Here is a 24,897-nt window from a genome sequence, read left to right on the forward strand (position 1 = left end):
ATGGATCCGCACTGTCTTTTATCATTTGGACTCGGTTTTGATTCTAAACCAGAATCGAATTACCAAATATTGCAAAGATCAAACGTCTGTAGAGGTCACTGTTAAAATGGTTTAAAATGCTCATTATGGCTCTTAGTGTGAGTGATAACATATCCCAAACGACTTTATAAATGTTCCCCCACACCTATATTATCAATAATTGATTCCACGGCATAGGCTACAGCAGATGCAATTTACTGAGATCCCAGTCAAGTGTCAACAAGCTGACGGCTTCGTTTTATCATGAYACCATGAAACGGTAGCAGCTAATAACAGAGGAAGTGGAAAATGTGAGATCTTGCTTCATTATATGAACAAAAGCCTGTGATTTCAGGATGGAAAGAAAAGATTATTGCTTGGCATCATAACATGATTTTAAAAAAAAGGCCTTAAATCATCAGATTATCCATTTTAACTGGATTTGAATTAGTAGCTTATTGAGGTCATCACTAAAATTGAGATTCTCTCTTTGGAGATGAGTGATGCACTCTGAATGGAGGGAGTGTACAAGCAAAGAAACTTGCATTTGAGAAAATAAACAGATGTGAAATGCGCACCTAATTATATTTACTCTTTTCTAACACTATACCTAGGCTTTCATTAGAAAATGTATTAGCTTTTTGATTAATCCTAAATATTTCTTAGATTAAACTGTCCAATAACCTTTGCCACTACAAACCACCAGAAGGAATCACAAAACAATTTGTAAATCCCAAGACTGGGTCCATTTTAAATTCTGCAACACAAAAATCACGTGCTTAGCTAACTCCCTTCCCCTCTGCATTTCTCATGCGTCCTGTTGGCCTTTTCTCCCCACACAGGAAGGCGGCAGCTTCCTCACTCACCTTGTCTGTGGTAGAGAAAAGGGGGCTAAATTCTACTTTTGATGCTGCCAGGTTACAGAGCATCACTACCTCAGCCCGCCTCTGATGCTCAACTATTTTGTTTCCCAGCATCTTGTGAAACAAAAGTAGGGCTGGAAAAGATCCAGGGACTCTCAGCATTCATCTTCATTCAGCACCACGTCAAGTAAAATGTGTTGGATATTTACATCTTCATCTTCATGACATGTCATTGTGCTGAAGTTTTGTGGTGTCTAAGCCCCCGTATTACAAGAAACTATATTGGAAATGCAAGTAGTAGTGTTTCTTGGCTTTTATTAAGTGTCGCTTAGTCCATTCTCCCCTTCAAAGGGTCCTTTACCACTTGTCAGCTCAATTTTGAAGGTCTTCCATTAGTGCATGAAGCAATATCATTATGATTTGCTACATATGAAAATTGCATTTCTCTTCTGCCAGAGATAATTATGTGTATGAGGCAATATTTAGCTGAGGAAGATTTTCTTTAAATATAAATTAAAAAGGGTTTACACTCCTCTCTCACAGAAGCGTCTTTTGCACATGAGCAGAGCGCACCGAGGTGCACAGCTTCTCACCCATCACCCGGCAAAGCGAACGGGTGGGATAGAGGCTTTTTTATCTTTTCCCTCCCAGCACCTTCTCCCTCATCCCTTCCTTCTTCTGTAAATCCCTCCCTGCGCAAAACAGAGGAGGCTTACGGTGCTCCTTGTGGGCAGCAGCGTTGTGCTGTCCGCACTGTGCCGAGTCGCTTAGCTGGGATCAATCTGATCCTTTGTCTGAATTTTTGGGTTCTGTCATGATACAGTGTTAGATGATAGCCTGCAAAGGCATTGAKACTGCTGTGCGTGGGACTAACGAAGGCCATAGAAATGTGGAATTCAGCTCGGCAGACACTTCAGTACGTAGCCAGCTTTGTTTTGTGAGTAGATGTGCTGGTTTCAATTACTCTTGTGTCAACTCAACCAGTCCGTTTATAAAAGAGGAGTGCTAATTTAGAAGTTAAAAGGAAGGGGCAAAATTAGCCACAAGTTGTTGCAAAGCTTCCGGGGGGAGGGAGGGAAATCATGCATTTGATTTCAATTTTAAACTCTCTGAATTGCACAGTAGGTGATAGGGAGAGACCCCTGTTCCAACTGCATTAAAATTAGATGGGGGAGATCAGTAGGAGAGACTGGGCAGGATAAAATGCTCGTGGGGAGAGAGCAGCGTCCCAGGCTGCCGACGAGTCAGTCCTCACCTCGCGGGCGTGCGATGGGGGGACGGCTAGTGAGCAGGGCAGCCTTCCCGGCGGCTCCGCGGGAAGCACTGCCGGCAGCGGGGAGGCAGCGCCGTGGCACAAACCCAGCACAGGCCTTTGGACGCTTAAGCTGCTCCCAGCTCTGGACTTGAAGAGTTTTACGGGGTGGCTCGGAGCGAGGCGGTTTTAGAGCCCTTTGCGGGCCAGAGCGACGCTGCCCGAACACCCGGTTGCCTGCGGGGTGGGCGCGTGGGCGGTCGCCGGAGGGTCCCCGCGAGCCGGGCTCTGCGGGCGCGCAGGTGACCAGCTGCCACCGCCGGCTCTGCCCCGCGTCTCTGCGTGACGCCAGGGGCTTGCGGACGTGGTGCCGGGGCAGAAGGCGGGGGGGAAGGACACCTTTTGGATCCTGGCTGGAGAAGGAGTGTAGGAGGAGGAAGATGACTTTATAATTGCTTTTTTTTATCACTCTTTTTGGCTATATTGACTTTATACTTGACACAGCTTTGGCTGGCAAGTGAGGCCCAGATACATTCAGAATTAGATATGACTAGGCTCATTCTTACATGAGAAGAAAATCATCGGTTGCTACAGAAACAGCTCCATATCAGTCTCGTGGGGCATCTTAGCATCTGGCTTTCTTTCCTTCTCTTTTGCTAATCTGTAGATAAGAGTCAAAGCAAGTGCAGCACATCCCACATCTATATAAAAGGTTGGAGGAACTCTGCAGAGAGCAAAGTGTGAAAGAACATCTTGTAGATAAGCTAAACTTAAATGAATGAGTTAATTTACACCCCCCCAACATATTTTTTTCTAGTTTTGCAACTCTCCCTGAGTTACTTGAGGTAATGAAAATTAAATGACACCAATCAGTAATTATTTTAAAGGTCATCAGTATCAAGGAAGAGAAGGGGGTTGCTCAGAGAGAGAGTTACTAGGAGAAATTTAGGAAACAACCTGAGAGATGAGTTAGAATCTGTGTCAAAAAAATTGCATACAGCAATTGAATAATCTTCCAGACTTGGTTTTAGGCAAGTTGTTTAACTTGATAAATTAAGGAACTAGTTAAAAATAAGTGAGTATTATGGGTGAACAGGGACCATTCTGCACATTTAGTCTTTAGCTAGGCTTTTCAACTGGTTTTCTAAAATGTAATGAATTCTTGATGCTTAATAGATTAATATTTATTAAATGAATCAATGCTTAATTTATTAAAAATTTGCCTTCCTTGTATTTTAATATGATTTATTACTCATCAGTGCTTATTGCATTAATTAAAGATCGTGTTAATTCTGTGGAAGCGAACATGATCCACTGCAGGTTTGCTGTGGAGCCCTAATGCACTGTAGGGACTGTGCCTCTGGATAGCACCAGCGATAGAAAAATGCACGCGGTGGGAAGCTGGTACGAATCACCGATGGCCTCTGTTTGCCTTTGGGCCTTCACATAGCCAGCAAAGTGAAAATGAGGCTGCTGCCCCTTAAGGGTAGGATGAGATTATAGCGGTGGAGATACTGTGATGATACAGGGAATCTTGGTTTGCTGCTTCTACGTTGTGGTTGACGCTGTGGAAATCATTTTAATGTTTAGCATGGCATGCCTTTTTGCCAATGTAGCTGGAATCCAGTGTTACTGATACGGGAAACTGTCACCTCTCCCCAGACCAGGGGTGATAGTCATCACATTTCAGTGATCGGGTGGGAATTCTTGGGACAGTAGGTTGCCTGAAGACTGAGACGGTCCCAAGCATTTCTGCAGGGGCAGGTGTTTGAGGAGTGGAAAATTACTAAAGGCAGAACAAAAAAGCCAGACATCTTGTGGAGATGAGTCTTTCAAGAAATCTGTCAAAACAGGGAGAGGGTGATCATGCTGGAGGGGGGCAACAGCTGCAATTTGCATCTTTCGGCACTGAAGGGAGAAGAGAATATATAAAGCCCCACAGCCATGATACTTCTGATGCAATTATTTTATTAATCTTTGTGACACTTGTAATGTCTCTCTTTTCAAATTCAAATTCTGCTGCTTTTATAACTACTCCTAAGTGTGCCTGTATGTTAAAAAAAAATTCCCTGTAGTTACTAGCCTGCTTGCATCCAGCTGAGCCCTGGAAACTGCAGAGAGCTGGCCTCTGAGATCTGAGAGCAGGGCTGAATTTCTGGAAATTCAGAATGTATAATTAGTGCGTTTCTGCATGCTTCAATGCATGATTCTCGAATGCACTTTGCTGTGTCCTCCTCCCCGGGTTCGGGTGAGTATTCAAACACTTCCCTTGCAGAGCTAAATTACAGGAACCGCCTCAAGGTCTGTTGAAGGTCAGAGCAGAGGAAGCTTTGCTCTGTCACTGCCCCAGTTGGGCAGTGACCGTCCTCTTCCAGCCGGGTGAATTTGGGTGGAGCCAGTGCCAAGGATGTGCTGGCATTTCAAATCTCTTGCAGCAGTTAGGTGTTAGATGCCAAAGATCAGTGCTGATCCACTTGATGTCAGAGAAATAACCTGTGCTTGAAGTTTAACACATGCACAAAGATTTCCAGGATCTGGAATTAGTTTGTTTTTTCAGGGCCAGTTTGAAGACAGTAGCCAAATGCAGAAAAAATTACAGGCTGTACATCTGGCCTATAATAATTTCATTTCATTTTATTTCCCTTTATGTTATGTGCTTTTCTTCCAGTATCAAGTTAAACTATCTATGTTTTTATTTAATGTTTATTCTAGCACCAGTTAATAAACTTAAGTCAGCATTGGGGCCCAGTTGGGCTATATGTCTTTCCATCTATTCCAACACTCTACAGTTTGCTGCCTTCTATGATGCAGGATATTTATATTCCATCTTTTTTCCCAAAAGAGCAGCTTTCAGGGAGCATAGATTTTGGATGTATATTTTTTTTACTTTAGCTGCTCATTAGATACACAGCCCTTGGAGTTCCAGTTGTGCTGAGAAACGTAAGCAAAGCTTTTGGCCCAGTGGGTGCTAAGCCCTGACATTTTGTAGCTTTGTACGCGTGGATGAGGACTAAGGCACGGTATCAATATAAAACTTAACTCATTAGGAGCAGTTTCTTCACGTGGCTTCTACTGGGGAGGAGAGTGCTTTGCTCAGGCTATTTTGCTTTCTTTGCTTTCTCTCTCCCTGGGAAAGAAGTCTGGGGTGGGCAACCCTATGAGGGTAGGGACAGCGTTTATGCCTGGCTCTTGTGGAAGTGACACAAGGTCTTCTGCTCCCTTTTACCATTAACCTGGCACACCTGGCTAAAGGCTAGGTGTATGCTGGCCTTAGTATTTTATAATAAAGCAAATATGATCCAGCACACTGCTAAGGTTGTACTCAGAATGACTTGTCAGAGGAATAACCATGAAATYGGACAGGAATGAGGTTTCTCACAAAAATTATTTGCATTGTACATGAGTTAAGGTACTGAAGACCAGAAAGTTTCAGAAAAGGTGTTTTTTGCCCTGACACCCCACTCTGTCATCCCAGTAGGCCACATTCACTGTTGGGCATATAGCTCTGTGGATGATTCAGTGGATGATGAACTGTGTCCACAGACTTCAGCCAGTGTTGCTTTACTTATAGAGAAATAATGGGTTTGGAAAGGGGTTTTATCAGTCATAATTTCTAAGGAAGARCATTCACTGTAAGGAATACCAAGTCAATGTTTCCTCCGCAAGGACTTTCAGCTGTCACCCAGGGAATACAGTGAATGCAATGATGAGAATTAGATTAGAAAAAGATCAATAGGGCTGACAATAAATGAAAGTAACACAGACATTATTGAGCAGATTAGGAGAGAGAAATTAAAGTGGACAGTATAATCTGCAATGCCAGCTAGACATGCTAATGTTGGGCAAAGAGAGTTTTAGGGAGAAGACAGGAGTTAGAGAGTGCTTGAAAGAGTAGGCAGTATCAGTATGTCTGCGAGATGGAGAAAGCCCTATTGGTGGTGGAAAGCTCTCGTGGCCTACAGAAAGGTTGAAAAGGATGATAATGGTCAAGGAACACATGGATTTCAGTGACAAGCCACCAAGGGGTAGAGGTGGGGCAGGTCTATCTAGACTAAGAACATGTATTACAGGGGGAACTGAACCTCACCTGCAGCCCTCCACCACCAAGGTGTTGGTGGGATAACTTGCTTCCAGGCAAAAAATTGTCCTAACCTTCTCTAACTATAGGTTGGCTTACCTTGTGAAGGTTTATAGCCCTTCCAGAAGCCACTCTTGTGCTTAAACTTAATATTTGCCATTATAACTCCCTATATTTTGCTGTCTGTACAAATACCCAGCATTGATCAGGTCTGGCGAGCTTTTGGCGTGAGGGATATCTGGTGGCAGAGTACCACGGGCTGACTGCGCTCCGCATGAAAAGAAGTTTCCTTTTATCAGTCTTGACTTTGTCTAGATCCCCTTACATGGCTTTGAAAAGTTCACCCCAAGGCAATATAATTGTGTTTGATCAAATGCAGACTATGAGTCAGTGATTGATATGAATAAAGAACTTGGAGCTTCTTGTCTTGGTTCCTTGTCTCCTTCCCTGTGGAATCAGAAATTACTTTTATAAATATCCCCATCCATCCATGCTTCTAGCTATCCATTTCAAGTATACGTTCCAAGAAAAAAATAGGAACACTTTATAAGTGCAAATAAAAACACGTTAAAAGGACTGGGCTAAATTTTTTTTTTCTCCCTCATAAAGTACATGTGGATCCCATCCAAAAGAGTTACTGAGAGCCATGTAACTGGTAATTAATTCTGCTATAAATGTCAGAACACTTACTTTGCAGGTCTAAGCTGACCCACTAAAATTAGTCCCCTTTTAACAATTCTTTTCATAATTTGTTTTTCAGCAGAAACGGCAGCTTGACCTCCTGACAATAACCAGCCCTGGTAAGTGAGCTCYGCCGCACGGCTCTCTTCTCTTTTCTTAAAGAGATGGTTGTCTAAATGTGTTTTTTCCCTGTCTCTGACATGCAAAATGAAAAACACTGTTCCCCAGAAAATCTTTCACATAATAACAAGTGACAGCTATATTGTGCTTGGCAAAGCCCCGGGCAGTTATCCGTTCACAGAGCTGCCTCTTCAGACCTTTACTCTATGAATTTGAGTGCTGATATTTCTTTAAGCCTCCTGGGGTTACAGTTAGCGGTATGTCTGCAGGGCAGATGCCCTAGAATTCACAGTGTGTGTTCAAGTATCACAGAAATGTAAGTTTGACTCTCTTCGGTGGCAAGCCGAAACAGTTAAGGGAGCAAGGGAAGGGTGGCACTCAGCGCATGCGGTGGGAGTTGGGATGTACGGGTTGAGTTCTGGAGAACCTCAAAGAGAGTCAGAAAGAAATTAGGTGAAAGTAAAATGCTTTAAACAGTCTTCTTCGTAAAGGCTTTTGTTATTTGTCTATTGARGAGATATAAACCAAAATGTGTTGCACCGAGTTCCTGGTCACCGGTTGTGAAAGCATTGGACTCTGGCACAGCGAGTTGCAAAGGTCTCAGTACTGCGACTGAAGTGCAGATTGTTTGAATGGTGCTTCTCTTTGATCTCCGTTCCGAAGGCTGGGTGGCTTTTAATTTATTGCTGTTTGGTTTCTGGCTCAGTTTCTTTTTATTTTTTTCATTCATTTCATTCATTCATTTCATACATTTCTTTTCACTTCTTTTCACTGTTGCAGAAATTGGTTGCTTACCAGCTTCAGATGTTCACTCTGCGGAATGGTGCTACCTTTTGGTTGACTTTTTCAGTTTTTCAGCTGTATGTACATATTAAGCTTTCAGTTTGGCTTTAACTGGGACTAATGAGTTCTGGCTTTAAGTGGGAATAATGTGTTAGCRAAATGAACAGGTGTTATGGGAAGTGAACAAAATGTGACACATATTTGCTTGGATAACAATTTTGCATCAATAATTGTTCTGACACTCTAAATGTAGATATCATCTGTGACATGGTTTCTCCTTCACTAACCTTGTTAGAATAATAAGAATTAAAATAAGGAGGAGGAACACTTTGTTGGGACAGATGTTTGAGGCTATTGGCAACTGCATCACATTTTTGCATGTTCACTTTTCATGCAGTTTGCAATTATGTTAATGTATGCTCAGGGCAGTTGCTGATAAAAGCAACAATACAGTGTGATACAACCATTGTCACTATTCTGACTATAACTTCAAGGGCAAACATGGCACATTTTTCTTTTTTTGTATCTTAAACTTTCCCTATTGTAGAGGAAAAAAGAAAAGGAAAGTATTTCTGAAGGGCTTAATCATAATAAACACTCAGATCTTGGATAAGGGTACCAAAGTCCACAGACTTCTTTTTTTAATAAGAGAAAAGGAGGGTTGGGAAACATAATAACTAAATACAAGACATTTCTGTAAAATGAATATATGATGCCTCCCTCATTGTAATTTCTCATGTGGTCGGTATTCACTKGAGCAATGAAAGGGTTGACGAAGTTGAGTTTGTGCATAGATGTGATCACAGGAAGTAGCTATTGCTTCAGATCTTTCAGTTTAATACAGCAATCTACTGAATGAACACAGCAATTAGTTGGATGGATCAAAATAGCCAAATACTGAAACAGCTTCCAATATCCGTGCAGGCACACATACTGCATTAAAAGGGGGGAAAAAAGCTTTCCATATCCTGCTTTTTTTCTGAAATATATTTTTCACGCTCTGATACTTAGCCAGAAATCTACAATAATTGGTTATGGAGGAAAAATTGTAAAATTTTTGCCAAGATGATATAATTGAGCGCCTACAGTTTTGTTCTCTGTAAAGGCATTTCCAAAGGAGCCTGACACTGAATGAGGCCGAACTTATTTAAGAGCCTAAAGCTGAGATTTTTGAAAGAGACTAACAGAGTTAGGCACATAATTCCTAGTAGGATTGGAAAATCTCAGCCTGTGGATTGAAAAGTCTAGTTTTGGTCATACAAATGCAAAAAAATCATAGCCTTGAGGCTTTTATCTGTCTTTGGAGAATGCAACCTTTTAATATTTCATTGTTTGAGWTCTGTCTCTAAGATCTAACATCAACAGGCTGCTTTTACAAAGCTGTGATATCGTTTATGACTGCTGATGTTAACCATAATCGCAGTATTCCCTTAATTTCGTGATTCAAATTAGGAGCTGGGCTATGTGTTTGCAGCTGTAGATCCCTAGGGACGTGCTCGTGTGCTCCAAATCACCGTAGGCAGGTAACCTGCGTTTCTGATGAAGGTCAGTCAGCCTTATGGTATGAAAATCCTCCGTGCCTTATTTCTTAATTGTAAGAACAGACAGAACGACTTCAAAAGCAAARGTGACTCTTGTGAAATGCACATCTGTCATGAGAGAGCATCGTCTTTCTTTTGTGAAATTTCCAAACCAAGAATTGTTTAGCCAAGAATTGTTTGGTGATCCCTTGCAGGTATTATGACAGTTCTTCTCCAGATGCTGCTAATGGGTAATTTTCCAAAAACTGATCAGCCAATTAAGGAGATTTATTGCAAGGTAAAATAATGCCATTAATGTCAATAAAAGGGGCATTGAGACACGAGTGACTAAACGTATRAATAAGAGTTTGTGAGATCCCAGGAATCTTAGCGCTCATGGCAGGCACGCCATTTCCAGGGGTCGTGGTTGTAACATGGTCCCCCAGAGCTTCAGTTGTGGATATTAAGCAGAGCTCATTCTTCCCAGCTTGGGTCCCCTCCGTCCCCGCACTGCGCTGAGCCCACGCTGCAATGGTGACCCACCACTGCCTCCTGCCTTGCTCCAGATGGCTTCTGAGCAAGGAGCAATGCGTGCTYGGGTGGGACAAGCAGGTGTGTTGAGATGTTAGTGCTCAGCCCTTGACCGCACAGGCTGGCGGTGGGAGTGGCAAGGAGCTCTTGTCCTGGGCATGGGGAAAAACTATGTGCGTCAGCTTCAGGTGATTTGACTTAAAAACACATTTGTATGTTAAACTGAACAGGTATGTATCCTTAACTTCTAACCTGGACTGAACTGAGGGCATTCTTGGGAGGAGGAAAAAATAAAATGGAGGCAAGGCAGAGGATGAGATGCAACGTGCCCAGCTGACCTGCTTCAGCGCTCCCGAGAAAGCCGCTACGGAAAGTTCCCCGGCGCATCGGAAACTGGAGGAAGCCTTTCCTTTGCTGCGGGTCTCCAGAAACTGCCAGACACAAATGATGCATAAGCTGGGAGCAAGCCAGACTCCCTCATGCTCAAATATATTCCTTTGAAGTAGCTGACACCCATGTAAAATGGGGAAGGGAGTTCACTGTTCTGCCATGCTGCCGAGTAGCTGGAGGAATGTTAAGTTAAATTTATCAATGCTCTTGCCGTACTCCTTTCTTCTTGCCCCTTGACATGTGAGTTGCAATTAGASTCGAACGCGCCGCACGGTTCAGGGTGCCAGAGTCAGAGCTGATGTGCGCAGTGGGGTGGGGGAAAGATGTTAAAAATTCATTAGYAGCTGGCAGGGACGTGCTGGCAGGGAGTGGGACATAATGAGGTTTAGGTTTTGGTAATTTGAATTTTCTTTAAACTTAGTTTTACCTCTGAATTTGATCCAAAACGTTTCTGCCATGCTTCTTTTCGTAGTCTTGAGTTTCACGACCAAATCTTCAGGTGGTTTAATTTGGCTTTGCTGCATGCTGAGCATCTGTCYTTAATTTCCACATGATCATGTTCTAGTAACACTTTGGATATGTGCATGCAGTCACCTCCTATTTTGTGGTAACAACCCAATAGTTGCAAATAAGATATCCCTGATTCCATAGCTTTTCCACAGAGACAAAGCTTTTTGCATCTCCTGCATTAATGATAATAATACAGCTTTCCAGTTTCTCTTCTCTGTAAGGTAAGTTCGTCTCCCACTGAAGTATTTTTTAATTATTGATACCATAAATGGAAGTGTGTTGGAAACTATTGGCTTTGAAAATAGCTAACATGTGATATTATCCAAGAACCATCAGGAAAATTCTTTTGAAATTCTCTTTGATTCAGCCGTCCTCAGGGCTTTATCCTTCCCTACCAGTCTCTCTACTGCCAATTTAAAATAACATTCTCTTGAAATCAGTGCAATGTCAGGAGAAATTCATCAGCACCGTAGGTGCATGTTTCCCAGATGTATATAAACCTTCTACACTTGGCAGCAGTAAATTGATTGCATTTAAAAAACCTGGGGTAGTTGAATATTCTGTGGTGCCCGGCTTGGCTACAGCATGGAATATAAAGCATTTGGAGTTTCTTTCTGTTCCATCTTAGGAGAAATAAAGTAAGAGCTGACTCCGTAATTCCTTCCTCTTGATTTACTCAAATTTTGCTCTGACCACATTAAAGGCTTACATGCACTGATGGAGTAAGATATTCCAAATCTCTACGGAGCRGCTTTGAGATTTGATCAGAAATGTTAATGTCTTTGTGTGTGTTTTCGCCCTACTATTCCAATTCTTACACTTTCAAACAGAGAAGAAAGCTTGATTTTAAAAGTATTTACCAGACTGATCTATGCGGTGAAATATTTTCCCCCCTTTAATATCTTCAGTGCTGCATGCTCTAAAAATGTCTCCATTTCATTAATTTGTGATACACTGCTACACTGAATTCTTTAAAGGTGGCTTTAGTTTCTGCCATACATATTTTACTGCTTTAAATTATAGATATAGGACTGTTGCCTAGTTAATTTCCTCTGGTTAGGAAAATATATTTCTACTCTCCTGGCATTGCATAAAGTGATATGTGGGATTTGCTATATTTTTTAGCTGATTAAGTTTTGCATTTCTACGTATTACTTCTTAGAAGACCTCCAGTAAAACTAGGTAAAGGAAGGAGAAAAAGTTTCACAGTCTATAAAAAGTTTCATTTAAGTATGATTTCCACCACTAAGCCCCTCTACAAGACTTTTCCATTACCTTCCTGGATAGTCTGGCTATCTACTTCTTTCTAATTGAAGCATGAAAATAATATGAACTCAAAGTCATGAAGCTATAAGACAYGTATTAGTAAAAATGATACAGGGTAATAAAATGTGACAGAAAGTTGTTTGCTGTTAAAACTTGGTTACTATTTTTGATAGTCCTTATTAATTAATACTATATTGATTTTGGTCTAAGTATGTGTCAGGGGATACTCTCTGAGTTTTTAAACAGCCTAATGTAATTACTGTTTGTGTTTGTTAGTGAAGCTTCACACACTGTTTTTTTTTGTTGTTTTTTTTTTTTTGGAAAGAAGGTCGAGAAAAGAAATTACTTATCTTTCCAGTAACAATTTAAGTCTTTTAATGCTCAGTGAGGGATAGGAGTGAAACTACTTTTCATATCCCTAAGACACTAGGTATTAATTCACCCTTCTGCCCACAACAGTGTAAAATAATTTGAGGGGCAGTAACTCATYGCTCAGCAAGGCAATAGACCCCAAATGTTGTGTTTTAACCCACAAGTACCAGACTTTCTCTGTCTTACAGATAAAACATAAATGCTGAAGCCTCAGCTCAAAGCGAAGTTACGATGTTGTCAGTCTTAGCTGAACCCTAGAGCTGTAGGAAGAAGTTTGTTCTAGTCTTGAAACTTTAGCAAGATAATGTACTAACAGTGAATACAGAGAAAACGGACTTTTTTTTTAGTGTCATTAGGTCCGAGGCTGTCCTGAGGCTAATTAAGAAGCTTGACGTATCCAGTTCCTCATCTTCACTGTATCGGTACAGCTGTAAGAATTGCCATTTGCTGTGATAAGGAGAAGTAATACTGTTKCTTATAATTACGTATTCATGCACATCAGTACCTGCCTAATTCTTGCGTTTGCCTCTCCCCTTGCTGGAGTAATGATTGCAGCGATGCTGCGTGTTTGCTGAACAGTGTTGCTGTTCCTGCCCTCTCCTCTGCGCAGGCAGACCTCCCTCGCCACTCGTCCGAGCAGAATAGGTCTGCCCAGATCCTCAGATCCCCATCTGCCTCCCAAAACACCACCTATATCCATCCCAAATACCACAGTTTTGGGGTCTACTGAAATGACACTTTTTTGATCCAGTAATGAAACCAGAGGTTTTTACATTTAGTTGCTAAACATTTACCTTCAGTAAGACTGTTTTATCTCCCACCTTTGCATTTTTAAAGAAATGACCTTTTTTTGGATACATGTAGAATAAGTGATATTTGCTAAGTCAAAATAAGACTGCAGAGAGGATATTCTAAAGGCTAATCCATTACTTTTGAAGAAAAATATCAAGCTTTTCCACAATACCTTATTATTATTCTGGGTCACCGTGATGTTTCCATGCACCTTGGCATGTCCCTTTAATTGGATCCGTACATAGGAAGGTCCAGCATAGTTGCATTGAAAGCTGACATTTCTAACTAACTGACCTTTTCAGGCCCAGTGATACTCCTATAATGATTATCCTCTAGCATTGTTTGGACACAATACCACATACTTCACAGCACATAAAGAATATGTTCTTTGAGAACTATTCAAAATGCCCAATCTCAAGTTAGCAAAATGAGAAAATTGGGTGCAAACATTCATCAGAGTGTTATTGTGCAGGTATCGATTTGAATGCCCTTTCATTTCTCTGGGAAAAAGTGTTGTATTATAGAGCTCTAAATTAACTTCTGTTCTGTTTTTTTTTCCCCAGTAAGTATAAAAAGGTCAAATTCATTCATAAGGCTGAATAGATTTGCAGGATATAAGCAATAAGATAGCAATCAACCTTCAAATAACCTTTAAAGAGACAGTATCTTTTCTTATGAACAGTAATTGATCTGCTCATTAAGTCACTCCATGCTCTTTGGGGCTCACCTAGGCAAAAATGTGTAAGACCCATGACAAAAGGATGTCAGCTGGAACAATATGGGAATAAATCCTCATGTGGAAATATAAATATTTTACATAGTTTGGGCATGTGCAGTTGATGAAAGGCTCGAAACTGTGATGTGAATTCCTTGACTTGACTGTCATAAGGATGGGTGAACAAGACACAAAAAAGAGCTGGAAGCGWGAATTTGGTATTAGTGAGGACAAATGATGACATGTTCATACTTGCCAGAAATCTGAACACCTCTTTAACTTYCCTTCTGAGTGTAGTGACCAATGTAGGGTAATGATCTTGCAATTTGCCTCTTGCTGGTGTACGTACAGGGGACCTTCCCCAAGTGATCCTGTTACACATCATTCCTGACTTGACAAAATGTATTTTGGTCTCGCTCTTGAGAAAAGTCAGCCTGGCGAGCGATGGCTTGCTTTGCACCTTGAGTGTTTTTTGGCTGGATGGGGAGGTTAATCATCCCTGCGTATGCAGAGAGAAACCCTGCGTCCAGCTCGTYGTACTGCTGATTCCTCGACTGCGGTCTGCTTTAACCTTCACGCCGTCCTGGGCTGCGTGTCATAGCAGCTCCGCTTGGGGAAGTGCGAGCGGTTCCAGGGGTGCTGGAAATGGTTTCAAGGAAGCAATATTTAGCYGGAGATTCCCTCAAAGAACTGGGATTGTCTATTTAAGATACCAATTGGAAGATTAGTGTTCTGTCCATGTCCATRTTTCATTTCTGCATGTAAATCCGTGTTACGTTTTTAGTATTATTTTTATGAATTGCACATACACTATGGACTATCTGTGCATAATTGATTACAAGGAGTTGTCTTGGTTTTTATCTTTGATCAGAATTTTCAGAAGCAGCAAGTATCCCAGGTGACGAGGCTTTTTATGCTGGAAATGTTTGCACATAATGCTTTCTATTCTACTTCACAATGTGCAGGGTGAGCTTCTGGTTTRTTTTGAGAGAGTGAAAATGAGCAATTTTGCGCACAGTTGTATTGCGCTCCTTCTCTTTTTGGGTAGGCTTGAGGAAAACTTAAAATAATTCCCTCCCCCCCCCCAAAAAAAAAAAACCACAAAAACCCACCTTTCTTGAGTATTAGATGTTTTTAGAGAGCATGGAAAGCTTCCTTTTTAAAGAAATTTTAATTAGTAAGGGCATTTGTATGGACACAGTCTCTTCACTTAAACAAACAAAAAAAATTCCTAATTACCTACTGAGTGACCTGAACAAGACTTAATCGAAATAAGTGTATTTTAAATATCTGGAAGACAGCAAGGGATATATTGACGCTACGAAATGGAGAGCAGTGCAGAAATGCATGAGCTAGCAGCGACCTGGATAGCCAGGCTGCACAGCTCGCAGCGGACGCGCCGGCTTGGGGTCCCGCTGCCGACCTGCCAGGTGACCTGCGCGCACTGCCGGGGATGAGCAAGCCCTGACTCTTGCTGGATTTTACTAGCTTTAGTGTCCTGTCRTTCCAGTGCTGCTAAATTGCACCCGGACCCGAGCTTTTGCTTGTGGCTTTTTTTTTTTTTTTAACATGTCAGGGCGCTGGCAGTCGGTTATACTACATTTCTGTGTTAGTAGCACCCGCGCGTCCCAGTCCGCAAGGACAGCGTCGTGCTAGGTGCTGCTCAAACACGTGCTAGGACACGGAGCTGCCCCTGAAGAGCTGATAACTTAAATGGACAAAGCAAGGGATGGTAAGCAGGAAACATGGAAAGAAAATAACAGAAGTAAAATCCAATTTTAATAGAACTGTGTTTTATTTTGGAGAAGCCACCCATTACTGTCTTTATCCTGTTCTAGACTCCTGGGCCTCCTTGCTACCCCTTTCCCCCAGTCCCTGGTATAACAGAAAATGGCAAAACAGTGACGATTTCACAGGTAAGGGGTGCTGGAACTGCACAAGGAACTATTACTTAGCTCATTTCTTTCAAAGAGTTGCCAGTGGGCTCATTTTTTAGTATGCACATTTTCTGTTAAAGCAGTCAGCCAAGGTCACTGGGAAACCCACAAGAAAGGATAACCTAGAGCCTTTATGATTATTTTGAGCTTGTAACTTGAAGGCACAAAGGAATTTTTAGGGGAGATATGAATGGGGAAGGTGTGATGGGTTTCTGAATACAGGCTGAAAGTGCAGGATAACCCGTAGTGGAAGAGTGGCTTCTTTGTCACCTGGCTCAGTGCGGTACTGTAGAGAGTTATCTGAGATGCTGCTAAATGAGATAGCGTGGGTACTGTTAGGCAGTAGTATAGCTGCAGTGTCCTTAAAGAGCAGGTTAAAGGAAGGTGAGATACTGTTTTTACGCCATGGTGCGCTTCTGAYGTCACGGCCAGCTGGGGTGGCTGTGCAGGATGCTGCGCCGGACCGCGTAGGCGCTCCGGGTGCCAGGACCGAGGATGCTGGCAGAGCAGCAAGTCATGGAGGGGAAAGGACACAGGCAGCGGGGGATAAAGGCTGCATGAAGGGGYGCCTGGGGGAGGGCACATAAACCAGAAAGTCACATTTGCTGGCCCRTATGAGGTTTACCTGCCCTGTTACTCAGCTGCGTCCTTGGTCCTTATCCCCTGGGGACTGCCAGAAGGAAGACTCCTCCGTGATGGTCCTGATCTTCTGTTCATCCTTAGGGCAGCTCAGGGTGGTGCTCAGTTCTGCCTGGCTGATGTCACCTCCTGCGATAAACCCRCTTGCTCGCGATTCCTGCCCAGGGCGGGGAGGGAGCCCGGCCAATGGACTGGGGCAAAATGCATCCTCATCTGGTGGCTTAGAGCAGCTACAAACCTGCTTTGGGATCTGACCCAGAGCRTTTAACAGGACCAAACCCCTAATCGTTGTCAAAGACATAACCTGCCACCATGAGCATGGACATACACCGCGCTAGCGTGTGACCCCGGGCTCAACCTCTTCGCTCCAGTGTCCTGAATTTTGTAATATTCTAGCACAAAAGAGTTCCTAAATGGTCTGAGTTTGAGCATCAGATGGATGCATCTGCCTTTGGCTCTCTGCTGGGCCCTTGGCCGGAGCAGGAAGAAGCAAGACCTTCCTTCCACCTCCCCACTGGTGCTGCATCCCCAGGAGCGCCGCGACGCCGGGATTYGGCTCCGTCTCCCACCTCAGCCAGCCCCAGACTGGCCCCGGCATCGGACCCTGGTCCCTGGCCCCGGTGCCCCGCAGCTCTGCTGCAGCCCGCGACAGCACCTTCGCTGCCGCTTGCGGCGACTCAGCTGCTGCTTCCCGAAGCAGGAGCCGTGGCGTGCTCGAACACAAATGGAGATGCTATACAATAGCACTGCTGCTAATAAATATAAACCGTATAGATGTCAGGTCGCCCTGCGAATGTATTCTCCCCGCAAACCGAGCGGCTATACTGTGGTGTTCAGGAATTAACTGCAGGAGTATTACTCTCTTAAGGCTTTGTGTTATAGTTCTGTTTTCTTCACCTTTAACCCGACAATGGATTATGACCATACTTTCTCTTATAACTAAATGCTCTTCTGTCCTTTGACAAAACAGATTTGTGTCTTTTCATAGCTTTCTGTAGAGGGCTAATAATACATGGGAAAGCTTTACTGCCCACAGGAGACTTTGCCTGGCTGTAATAATAAGAAATGTTGTTGAAAAGTCATGATCAATGTTAATTCAGTTATTTTTCATTTTCTTTTTTTATAATGAAATCTTCTACTTTGTACATTTTATCCAGTGCTACCCCATGAATTGCTTGTTGGAGAGAGGGGTCATCGGTTATAAAAATGAATTCTTGTTGTTTGTCCTCGTACAAAAATAACTGCAATATTTTGAAATGATGAATTTACGGGAGAAAAAAAAGTGGAATCTGGGATGTACAAAAGATGTAAATGTTGTTTTCCAGGTTTTATGGTTCCCAGATGCCTCCTCTAATTGCATAGCTAACCCTGAGTTTATTAAGTTATTTTCCAGAGTCAAGCTCATTTGTATACATGTCAGAATAAAAACTGAATTTAAAGAAACAAAACCTTTGGATTAGAATTCCAGAGTGATAAACAAACTAATTTAGAATGTATTTGCATGTAATTTACATGTGCCAAAATGGGATTGCATGTGGTTTGTAAATACAGGTCTTGAATCTATTTAACGTTACGGGATAGCACAGAAGAAATTAATTGTAGCTTAAAAAAAAAAGGTTAAAATAATAAAAAGACGGCTTAAAATGGCCCATGTTTGAATGTGATTCAGTGTGCAGAAACTGGCGAGGAGAGATAAGCATGCAGAGAAAGCTGTAAATTCTAGCAGCAACATCTGTAGTAGTTAGAATACTGTGGTTTATAGCAATCCCTTACCTCCCCCCATGGACATTACTATGGCATGCAGTATATTTATTATGCACATTCTGCAAGAGATGTTTTGCTAGCACAGCCTTAAAAATAAGGTCTCTTCACTTTCTTTAACGTACAAACTTGTTCAAAGATGTCATCAGCTTTCATTTGCAACATCTTGGCTAGGTTGGCTTACACGCTTTGGCACAAGATAACAAATCATAGTTTTCCTGTTTATTACGGTAGTATCAAAGGACCAATCAGCAAGTAAATCCTCCAGTCTGCTAGGTGCGGTCTTTGTCTGGAGAAGGCAGGTCATTGCTGTCTGCAAGAACTTCCAACCTGAATAGGCAAGACAACTTTAAGGGGGGAGGAGAAGGTCATGCAACCTAGTGAGCAGTGGTGGGAATTGCAGAGTGAAGTCAAGATGAGGCAACACTGAAGGAGGAAGAGACTCGGAGCGATAGTCCAGTCCACATGGAGCTGGTGAAGTCTTGTCAGGAGTGTTGTGGGTCCTCAGGGCGCAAGAAGATTCATGTGTTGATTATTTTTGCTGTTCCTCCTGCCAGCAGGAGGCCCTGACTGAATCCTCTGCTTTTTTTCCCCCAAATACTATATGTCAAGAGGCAAAATGGAAGGTATCATCTGTTGCTTCAGAAATACAGGAGAGAGGGAAACGTCTTTGGAGAGCTGAGGTAGGAGAAGAGACATCAGCCTCTATGGGTAACAGTTCTTGGTTTGGCTACTCAGCTGCTGCTCCTATTGTCAAAGATAAAGATGTATTCTGTGCCTTGGGATTAAAGGAGCCATAGTTCTGAGGGAAGAGGTAATACCCTTTGGAAACAAAGGGATTGAGTGAATCCAAGTGTAAGAACTGAACTTGGTACTACTGAAGTGCATTGATGGAGTTACAGGAAAGGATGTTTTATTTGCTTTAAAAAGATTGCAATGCACATTTTCAAGTTTGCCTTCAAACATCAAGGAATATCTACTTCTATTTTTATAGCCTAGCAGCCCAGAGGGGTGAGTCTAAAAATGGCAGTGACGTGCCCCTGCAATACCTGATGTAACAGGGCCCGTAGAGCTCATCTGTGTTGAACCGTGCTTGTCTTGTGCTTTGCTGAGCATACGTAGAGGGTTTTCCTGCTGAATGCTGTTATTGATTCTAAGCTGGCTTCATTGCATACATTTTCTTTACTTTTCAGACATGGAGGAAAAAAGCTCCTTGGCAGAAAAAAGGTGGAGAGTGAAAAAGCAAAAACTTTTTGGGGTAGGAGATAGAGCTTTGCTGTGTATTTGCTGTGTACTGTTTCAGCTGAGTACCATGGCAGGATATTTATTATCAAGGAGGAGCAGATGCCAGGAACCTTTCCATAATTTTTTCAGGTCAAAATACTTCTATTTGAATGTGCGGGTAAATGTCTCTAAATATTTTCTTGTACTTCTTGTCATTTCATCTCTAGAAATTTTGTTTCCTGTTTGGGTATGAGCCATATTTATATATCTGGTTTAAATGTTAATTATTAATCAGGATATAATCTATTTAAGCTTCTTGAACTCTCCATTTCTTCCTAAGAAGGCAGCTGGATGAAAAAAGAAAGATGCATCATTATGTAGATAATAAATTAGCCTGTTACCCCAGGAGAAGATGGTTCCTCAACACCAACGTTGAGACTTTCCAGTGGCTGGAATAAGAGAGGAGCCTGCTGACTATTTATCCACTTGGTGTTTGATACATAATGTGATTCTGCTCAAATGGCTTTTATAATTAAATCATTGGTAGTAGTGGAAAAAGGAGGATCATTCTTGTAACTTCCATTCTATCAGAGTTACTGTTGCTGGTGAATGGATTTAGTGAGTGAAAGGCTGGATGTCTAGTAAGTTTTTTTTTATGTTGCATTTGAAAGTGAGGAGTTTGAAGGCTAGATAGAAAAAACAATAGCAGGCGATACAAAAAAAAAATCCAACAAGTAATAAAAGCTATTGCACATATCCCAAGTGAAGCAAATCCCTTATATCAAGGTCTGTGAAGCTGCAGTACTAGTATGCCTTGCAAATCTGTTGGCTAAACTTGCTGTTTTCTTTTTATGTATCCTCGTACAAATGGATGGCTTCTTGACACCAAATATGTCATGGCTACCTCTATGAACAGAGTCCTGAAGATGAAATGCTAAGCTGGCAATTAGTACCAATGACCAGCTGTGAAAACAGGAGTTTCTCTCATTTACTTTAATTATATTTTTGTTCAAATATTTGCATATTTTATCTCTTATTCATTGGAAACTTTATTATCATTTTCAATAGCAAAGGAGACACTTTGGATTAAAATTTTGTTCAGTGTGTATTTAGTTCTTTTCTTATTTGCCAATTTAAATGCAAAAACCAGCCCTTCTTTATATGAACAGTATATATATGGACTTATCTATAGGAACAGTTAAGAAGCTGGACATTAGATTTCAAAGCTCCTTAGTTTAGCCTCAGACCTTATCCAGCAAACAGTAGAATGACTTCAGAAATCTGTAGTGTGTTCCCAAAACCTTAAATGATACCATCATTTTGCCTTATGTAGCTTCGTGGTTCAGAGAAGAACGGCTGGTGAAACCAGAGGATTTTCTCATGTATGTTAGCTGTAGCCATTCCTCTTAGATGATCAATTCTGGAAAGAAACATTATGCCTGTGCTGACACCACCCACCAAAAATTCACCCACTGGGGGACAGAAACTCAGTTCAGTTCAGATGCACATGTAAATGCAGTAAAGTTGAATTGCAGATGTATTTGCAATATTGGCCAATAACATGACTTGATTTCTTTTGTTATAGCTGAAACTTTGTCCTGTGCTGTTGTGACCTATTAGATATGTATAATGGCTGCTTAGGACAGTAAGCCAAAACCCTGTTGTTGAAAGAGGAGCAGCCTTGAGATACCACTAAGAAACATCAAGAACACAAACACAGCTGAAGTTCTGTTCGTCTCCAGCGCTTGGGCAAGCAACTCAGGGAGACAGTCCTCTTGGGATCCCGAGCCAGAATACTTAACTGTTAGTCATGAGCTGCCAGGACTAGCTGGCTCTTGAGGACAACAGATGGAAGATGGCCAAACTGACTGTGGTGTGTAATCTAGTACCTGAGTTGCTCATGCTTGCTGATGTGATGTCGGATCTCAGAAACCATCTCCAAAAACACCCCAGGGAAACACAGACTAATGAATTTGACTCCCATATCTAACCAACTGGTAAGAATTATAGTAAGAAATGATTAGTTGAGAAGTGGACTGACAGTGGGGAAGAGTCGGTATGGCATTTTTAGTGTAGAGGTCAGCCCCATAAATCTCTCAGAGCTCCTTAAAGAGCCAGAGAGCTCTGTGGTTGGTATATGGTCCCTCGCCTCCCCAATGCTCCTGTGAGGTCAATCACCCGGGCTCTCCAAAAGCTATGTTGTTGTGGAATAAGAGGGGAGATCTCATGGATTATTAACTGGTTAAAACAAGTGAGATAAAGGGGAGGAGTAGTTTTTCCATGGTGGAGAGTTACCCGGAAACTATGCTGGGACCTCTGCACTTCATCATAAATGTGAATGATCTGGAAAACAGTATGAACAGCAAGATGACAGTTTGCTGATTATACAAAATTATCTAGAATGGAGGAAAGTAAAACCAGCTGCAAAGTGCTGCAGAAGAGTTCATGGTACTGAATGACTCAACAATGAAATCACTGATGAAATTCAGTATCAATAAATGCAAAGTAATGTGCACAGGGAAAACCATCTCTATACAGTAGTTTTAACCTAGCTTTTACCACTTGGGAGTGATATCTTGGAGTCAGTGCACACATCTGTTTGCAGCACGGTAGCAGACAAAAAGGCAAACAGAATATTTGGGAATATTAGGGAAACTAAAGAACAAATCAGAACATTATACATTCTACTGCTCTCAAAATAGGCAGTAGAGCTAATGAAAGTACAATGAAGGGCAAAAAGGATGATCAATAAAATGGCTTCCACCTGAAAAGGACTCAAATAGAAATGTGATTTTTTTTTTCTGTGGGATCTGCTACTAGTGTAAATGGAGCTTGAACTGAGTTTCTGAAGTTCATGAGTTTTTTAATAGTTAGAGTGCTGAAACTAGTGCTGTATAACCTTATTTTGGACCTCATGATGATGGGTACATACTACAATAATTACAAGTTAATCCTGGCCTAGAAGTTGGTTTTTGCCTCATGAACAGAGATCATAGCAGGTTTATATTCATTATGGATGAAGAGAAGATGATTGCAACCTGTAATATGGTTTGAGTGAAAAGGACTGAATTCCAATAGCTGTAGAGAATTCTTATCAAATATTTGAACAGAAAACATGCATGATCTTTTTTCTTTTTAGAAAATGTATTAATTGTATACCCCCAAAACCTCATGTCTGGACGTGAAGGAAAACAGCATTGGCTAAGAACCCTAGAAAGAAACAACACCCCCACAAAGTAAAAAAAAAAAAAGTAAAATCCAAATATGTATCCCTAATAGAAATAAGGGACATAAATAACTATCAAGAGTAAACAGAAGAAGGAGAGAGAGAAAAAAAAAAAGGAAATGAAAGACAGGAAGGAAAAAAATCCGTGTGGGCAAAGCTAAAAGCATATTTGTAGTATACTATATTTGCTAGGATCTATTTTATTCCAAATATACTAAAACTCTACAGGTGTTAGCTGATAATGGTGATGTGGAAAAGGTCGATATGTTCAGTACAAATTTCTCTTCTGTGCTTAGAAAGTGGAATGCTGTTTCTGTCGCCTCAGGATGAAATGCTTTCAAGTCTAGTATTAACTAAAAAGGATGTTGTTTTAATCTCTGCTGGGGATAAACACTCTTAAATCAGCAAGCTGAGATATTTTGTGTTCAGGAGTCTTAAAGGATCTGGGATCACCTCAGACCCAATGCCATTAGTAATGGGAAAATGAATAAATCTTGGAACATAGGGAGATGTCATTTTATTGTGCAAATACTCAAAAATGGCAACGAGAGTGACTCAGGTTAGCGTAGACTGGTATTTTGACAACAACCCCCAGGAAATTAGTAAGACGACTGATGGAGGTTTAGTTAGGAAAAGTTAAACACTCATGAAAGGCAGTCAGCATTGTTTTATGAGAAAAAGGATTTGTCAAACAATCCATCTCAGCCTTTGAGGATGTTACAAATTTAGCTGATAAAGTTAGCTGCGTAATCTTTTTAAGGTGTTTGATTTTTTCCTTACAACTTTAAAAAAATATAGAACGCATTAAGTAGGTTAAAGATCAGTCAACTGGCACATCTCACAAATCACTCATCGTGGGGGAATCTCACTTGAACGGGACTCTTTTTAATGGGTTTCCTTTCACGGTAGTGGGCCCAGTGCTATTTCTAATGATGATTTGTCGATGATTAAAACATCATTGTTGAGTGGTAAGGGAAGATGTAGAGAGGTTAGTCATACGGCGCAACCTTGATCTCTTGATGGGTTGGATCCATTCACATAATAGGCATTTCAGTACAGCCAAATGCAAGTTCTGCTTCCCAACGCAAGGAATGCAGGCTAAACCCCGTTAATGGAGTAGTAATGACTGAAGAGAATTTGGGATTATGATTGTCAAGTAATTTAACTAGCTGTTCCCTGGACAGTTACATGGCAAAACCAATAAAACCTAATGTTTAAAATATGTATATATCTAAACAGGGAAGTAGAATGGATCAGAATATCAGCATGCTATCTCAAAACATTTCATACCTTTATGTCTACTATTTACTATTGTGGTGTCCACCCTGGAAGAAAAGGCATTGAAGTACTGGAGAGAGAGCAAGTCAGAGAAATAATATGAGAGATGGGAAAATATTTAGAAATATGTGACTTTAAACTCTGTTTGGGTCATCAAAAGTGAGACTGTGAGGTGATGTGATAACATGCATTGGTACCTTCCTGCAGGTTCTTTAGGTCATGTAGGCTTTTAAATCCAATAGAGGGTAAAACAAGGATTAAGGGCAGAGAAATGAGAAATAAGCACTGGAATGAACTATGAAAGGAAGGGGTGGATTCTTCATGCCCTCTTGATTTCTCAATCTCAAGACAGGGCATCATTTTTAAGATATGCTTTAAGCAAGCCCAGATTACTGGCTTACTCATGGGGTAAATGAGTGGCACTCTGGTTGCCTGCTACCTGCAGGAAGTTAGTCTGGAGGAGCATCAGCACCTCTAACAAAAGTTAAAGCTCAAATTAGAGGAAAGGGAGCTCAGAAGCCTAAACTAATAACATGGAAGAGAAATTAGCTTTCATGAAGTTGAATGTTACGTGGCTGTTTTTCAGGACCTTTTTATTTGGGTGGTTTGAAGTTTGTGTTTCCCCTTAAGAAGGCAAAAGAATTTAACGGCTTTATGTTGTTTGTTGCTGAGTGACTGCCTGTAGGCTCTCTTGATGAGAAGAGTGACATCCCAAGGAAACGTACAACAAATTACAAACAACCCCCTTATTAGTAGTGGCAGTTACCTCCTGCGGTATGATTGATTTGGCATCCCTGTAAGGATAATGCTCTCCTCACTCCGCAAACTCGACAAATAATAGCATTTCTTAGGAGTTCATATTCAAGTTTAGTTGGTGGTAATAAAATATAACTTTCAGATTCTAAACAATTAAAGCGAGGTACTGAATGTGACTGTGTTGT

At 41.5% G+C, this 24,897-nt stretch overlaps 1 protein-coding gene across 1 annotated transcript in view; it reads left to right on the top strand.

Moving 5' to 3' along the window:
• AGBL4 (ATP/GTP binding protein like 4) overlaps positions 1–24,897 on the top strand; it is a 950,635-nt gene that overhangs the window by 483,518 nt on the left and 442,220 nt on the right. The window contains exon 6 of the mRNA XM_026086666.1: positions 6,972–7,011. Within this exon, the coding sequence (XP_025942451.1) occupies positions 6,972–7,011 (40 nt within the window). The remainder of the gene's footprint in view (positions 1–6,971; positions 7,012–24,897) is intronic.

Source organism: Apteryx rowi, unplaced genomic scaffold (genome assembly GCF_003343035.1).
Source record: "Apteryx rowi isolate R43461 unplaced genomic scaffold, aptRow1 scaffold_7, whole genome shotgun sequence".
Classification (NCBI taxonomy): domain Eukaryota; kingdom Metazoa; phylum Chordata; class Aves; order Apterygiformes; family Apterygidae; genus Apteryx; species Apteryx rowi.